The sequence below is a fragment of the Calidris pugnax genome, unplaced genomic scaffold (genome assembly GCF_001431845.1).
Source record: "Calidris pugnax isolate Ruff unplaced genomic scaffold, ASM143184v1 scaffold1007, whole genome shotgun sequence".
In the NCBI taxonomy this organism is placed as follows: domain Eukaryota; kingdom Metazoa; phylum Chordata; class Aves; order Charadriiformes; family Scolopacidae; genus Calidris; species Calidris pugnax.
This window is the reverse complement of record NW_015091650.1, coordinates 57,082-61,651: the sequence shown is the minus strand read 5'-3', so window position 1 is coordinate 61,651 and position 4,570 is coordinate 57,082. Positions and strand designations below refer to the sequence as shown.

Sequence of the window (4,570 nt, the reverse complement as noted above, 5' to 3'; positions counted from 1 at the left end):
GGTGGCTGCAGGGTGCCGGAGGGTCTCTGGGTGCTGGGGTCAGGGGTCCTTGGGTGGGTGTGCGGGTCCCTGGGGGTCGTGAATGTGTGGTTGGGTGTGAGAGAGGGGTCACTGGATGGATCCTGGGGGTCCCTGGGGTCACAAGGGCTCGGGGGTCCTGGGGCGCAGTGGTCCAGGGGGGTCCTTGGGGCTGGATTCAAGGTGCTGGGGGGTCCCTGGGTGTAAAACTGGGGGTCCCTGGGGGTCGTGGATGGGTGGTTGGGTGGGAGAGGGGGTCACTGGATGGATCCTGAGTGTCCCTGGGGTCACAAGGGCTTGGGGGTCCCGGGGTGCAGTGGTCCAGGAGGGTCCTTGGGGCTGGATTCAAGGTGCTGGAGGGTCCCTGGGTGTAAAACTGGGGGTCCCTGGGTGGGTGCGTGTCCAGTGTCCTCTCCCCCCCACCCCACCACCACGTCCCCACAGGTCTCCGAGCTCGGCCTGGAGGGTGACATCCTTCCCGTCCCCGGGGACCACCCAGCTTCCAGGAACCGCTTCCTCTACGTCGGTGGGGCCCTGCACAAGTTGCCATCGGGTTTGGGGTGAGGTAGCCCAAACTTGGGGACGCCGAGGGCTCAGGGGAGGGCGGCCCACGGGCGGACGCCCGTGGGCCACCCTCCCCTGAACCCTTGGCGTCCCCCCCGACAACAGGGGCTTGCTGCGGCCGGTGTCCCCCTTCTCGCAGGCGCTGCTGTGGAGCGGGGTCCGGGACCTGCTGGCGCCGGCGGGGACGGAGCCCGACGAGAGCGTTCACGCCTTCGTGGGTCGCCGCTTCGGACGGGAGGTGGGTGCCCTGCGGCAGCCGATAACCCCAGGGATGGGGTGGGGAAAGAGCTTATCAAGAGCCGTCACGCTGCGGTTGGGGGGTGCCGGGTCTCACCCCTTGCTGTGTGTGTCCCCCCCAACTCTGCCATAGGTGGCCGATATCGCCGTGGACAGTTTGTGCCGGGGGGTGTTCGCCGGCGATTGCCGGGTGCTGAGTGTCCGGTCCTGCTTCCCTTCACTCTTCCAAGCTGAACGGCGACGGAGATCCGTCCTGCTGGGGCTGGCGCTGGGCTCCAGTGAGCACTTGAGGGGGGGAAATAAGGGGGGGACACACAGACAAACCCCCTCCCGGTGCCATCACTACGTGGCATCGTCACCCGACGTGCTGCTGTCGCCCCGCAGAGAAGGAGCGCGGGGCCGAGTCGGGGCTGAGCCGCCGGGCACGGGCCGAGCGATGGAGCCAGTGGTCGCTGCGGGGGGGGATGGAGACCCTCCCCCAGGCATTGGCGGCTTTTCTGCGCCCCCGCGGCGTGGAGTTGTGGTGCCAGGCGCCCCTGCGACGCCTGCGACGCTGCCCCGATGGCCGATGGCAGGTAGGGGACGTGGGGTGGGGACGCCAGAGCCCCCCAGATCCCCTTCCCAGAGGACCCCCCCCCACACACTCTCTTTTTCCCCCCCAGCTCACTCTACCAGACGGCACCGTGACGGCCGACCACGTCATCAGCGCCCTCCCGGCCGCAGGTAGGGGTCGGGGGGGTGTTTCCCTGGGACAGGGAGGATGGGGTGACCCCCCCGCTCCCCCCCGCCATGACACCCCCTCTCCTCCCAGCCCTGGCTGAGGTGCTGCCGGACGAGGCCGAGCCGCTGGCCCAGGAGCTGCGGCGCATCCCGGCTGTCTCGGTGGCCGTGGTCAACCTGCAGTATCAGGGCGTCACGTTGCCCGTCACGGTGAGAGCCCAGGGGTGTCCCCAGCACCCTTGGGGTGACCCCCCCCCCCCCAGCACCCAGGGGTGTCCCCCCCACCTCCCGCTCACGCCGCTGCTCCTGCCCAGGGCTTCGGGCACTTGGTGCCCTCCTCGGAGGACGCCTCCCTCCTGGGCATTGTCTACGACTCGGTGGCCTTTCCCCAGCACGATGGCACCGGAGCCGACTCGGTGCGGCTGACGGTGAGCGGATGGGGATGGAGGGGGCAGGAAGGGGGGGTGGGATGCTCCGGGGGGGTGCTGACGGTGCCACCAGTGCCGCAGGTGATGCTGGGGGGCGCCTGGTTCGGGCAGAGCTTCGGGGACCCGGTGTCGGTGTCACCGTCACGGCTGCTGGAGAGGGCCCAGGCGGCCGTGCGGGACCAGCTGGGCCTGGAGCCGGCCCCCACCCGCTCCATCGTCAGGGTGCACCAGGTGGGTGATGACACCAGGGGGTTTGGGGGGGCTAGGGGGGTCCCACAGGGCTCACCAGCAGCTCCTCCTCCTCCCCAGGCCTGCATCCCCCAGTACACGCTGGGCCACTGGCAGCGCACAGGTAAGAGGGGGGGCAGGGGGGTGGTCCAGGGTGATGTTGGGGGTTCCCTTGGCCCCCCCCAGCATCGCCCACCGTCCCCCCCGTCCCCCCAGAGCGCATCGGGCAGTTCCTGGCCGAGCAGCAGCTGCCCCTCAGCCTCATCGGAGCCTCCTTCGCCGGCGTCTCCGTCAACGACTGCATCGCCAGCGCCAAAGCGGCCGTGGGGCGGCTGATGGGGGAGCTGCGCTGAGCTCCCCCCTACCCCCCACCCCCAGCACCCACAGCCCCACCGCAGTAGGACAAAGTGTGTGTTTTTTAATTGAAAAACCCTTATAAAGGTCCAGGGAGCAGCTCATAAATAGAATAAATAACCGCGCGCCGGCAGCGCAGCCTTTGACCGTCCTCGGGGGAGACAGAGCCAGACGAGCCCCCGCCTCTCCCCGCACCCCTTCCCGGGGGTGATCCCCCATAACAGCCACTAGCCCCATGGCCAGCAGCTCCCCTGTGGTTGCCCCCAGGGCTCTCTTCTCCCCCCTGAGTCTCTCCAGCAAGGCCACAGAGCGCCCAGCCCAGCTGCAGCTCCTAAGGGTCCCTTCCCAAGCGCTGGGTCGTGGCGAGCAGAGTCTGTGTGGGAGCCATGGTGGCCACTGGCTAGTGGCCACCCTGGGGCAGGCTCTGGTTGTCCCTGCGTGCAGGCAGGATCTCCATCTCCTGTGCCACAGGCGCACTGGTGCTGCTCCCCGGCTGGGCATCGCCATCCCCAGTGGCCTCGGGGCTGCGCTGGGTGATCCCCGGTGCCGGCGCGGAGCCGGTGCCGCCCTGGGTGCCGTTACCCGCCGGGGGCTGCTGCACAGCAGCCGTGGGCAACCGGGGGGACAGGGCCAGCCCCTGCTCCCCCCACCCTGCGGCCTCCCGGGGCAGCTTGCGCAGCATCTCCTCTCGGAAGAGGCTGCTGCTGCTGCGGTACCTCTGGCCCTGGTGGCCCGGCACCGGCCCCCGGTGGCTCCGGCCAGCGCGGGGGTCCGTGCCGATGTCCACGGTGAGGTTGGTGTAGAGCGGGTGCAGGTGCTTGGCCAGCAGCGTGTAGGTGAGGGAGTTCATCCCGTCCTGCGTCCACATCCGCTGCGTGCGGATCAGCAGGTCGAACCTGGAAGGAAGGAGGGAGGGGAAGTGTCATCCCCCGAATCCCCACCAGCCCCCCCCCAAGCCCCTCACCAGCCCCCCCAGACCTGTGGGGGTTCTCCTCGTTGCCTTTGTCGCTCTTGTGCTTCACCATCTTGTAGTGTCCGATGGAGATGGGTGGGCGGGCGATCTTCATGCCGGCCAGGCGCACCCTGCGGGGAGCCCCCGCGTCACCCATCGCCAGGGTGTGGGGACGCCGTCTGTGTCCCCCCCAGGGTGACAGCAACAGCCCCCACACCTTTGCCCTGCGCGGTGATGCCATCCCCAGGCCCAGCAAGCGCCGGTGCCTCCCGGTGGGACGTGAAAACAGAGGTCCCCACGGTGCCCTACCTGGTGGCGATGTCATCGTCCTCCCCGCCCCAGCCCCAGTACTCGTTGGGGAAACCATTCATCTTCATGTACTGGTCGGGGGTGAGAGCCGAGACCCCCCCGAAGTACTGGGGATAGGGCAGGCTGTGAGAGAGGGGGGACAGAAGCTGAGTCAGGGCTGGTCTCCCCCCCTGTTCCCGGCTGCCCCCTCCCCACTGCGGTCACCCACCTGTATCCGAATTTATTCATGGCCACGGAGACGTGTTTGGGGTTCCAGGGGTCGCAGGTGTAGAGGTTGTGGTCGTTCTCGGGGATGAGGTCCACGTCGTGGAGGAAGAGGCAGTCCCACTCCTCGTCCTTCAGTGCCTCCTTCACCCCCACGTTCAGCAGCTTGGCCCGGTTGAAGGTGGAGTTGCCGGCCTGCGGGGCAAGCCGGTTGGCACCGATGGCCACCACAAAGCCCCCGGTGGCCCCCAAAGCCCCCGGTGCCGCCGGACTCACCTGGTGCACAACGTAGATGCCGTACTGGAGCTGCTGGCGCTGCAGGAAGGGGTGCAGGTAGTAGAGGAGGTGGCCCAGGTGGGTCTCCCGGTTGCGGTGGGGGATGATGACGGCGGTGCGGGAGCGGGGCTCGCAGGTGGAGGGCTGGTACCGGCCGCCCTCCTCCACCGCCGGGTTCTTGGCCTGGATCTGCTCCAGCGTGGGCACCCGGCTGAAGCTCACCGTCAGCGGGCCGACTGCGGGGGGGGAGGAGGCAGGGGGCTGGCGTGGGGCGGCGGGG

At 69.1% G+C, this 4,570-nt stretch overlaps 2 protein-coding genes across 2 annotated transcripts; one reads left to right on the top strand and one right to left on the bottom strand.

The window, feature by feature from the left end:
• Positions 1-282: 282 nt before the first annotated feature.
• Positions 283-2,639, top strand: PPOX (protoporphyrinogen oxidase). The gene is made up of 10 exons (XM_014961879.1): positions 283-578; positions 688-820; positions 953-1,097; positions 1,204-1,394; positions 1,482-1,542; positions 1,631-1,749; positions 1,854-1,967; positions 2,049-2,198; positions 2,277-2,319; positions 2,412-2,639. Exons 1-10 carry the CDS (start codon positions 283-285, stop codon positions 2,546-2,548), a joined length of 1,389 nt encoding a protein of 462 aa, XP_014817365.1. The 3' UTR covers positions 2,549-2,639.
• B4GALT3 (UDP-Gal:betaGlcNAc beta 1,4- galactosyltransferase, polypeptide 3) lies at positions 2,594-4,560 on the bottom strand (the record flags this gene model as incomplete). The annotated part of the gene is made up of 5 exons (XM_014961878.1): positions 2,594-3,445; positions 3,528-3,632; positions 3,811-3,933; positions 4,019-4,209; positions 4,291-4,560. Coding segments are annotated over 5 exons (1,185 nt in total), but the record flags the coding sequence as incomplete, so codon positions are not given.
• Between the last annotated feature and the right edge of the window lie 10 nt (positions 4,561-4,570).

Coding starts and splice junctions, on each gene's coding strand:
- PPOX (XM_014961879.1), top strand. CDS start 283: ATGGATCCTGAGTGTCCCTGGGGTCACAAGGGCTTGGGGGTCCCGGGG. Junction 1,395..1,481: donor GCCCCGATGGCCGATGGCAG/GTAGGGGACGTG, acceptor TTTCCCCCCCAG/CTCACTCTACCAGACGGCAC. Junction 1,543..1,630: donor CAGCGCCCTCCCGGCCGCAG/GTAGGGGTCGGG, acceptor CTCTCCTCCCAG/CCCTGGCTGAGGTGCTGCCG.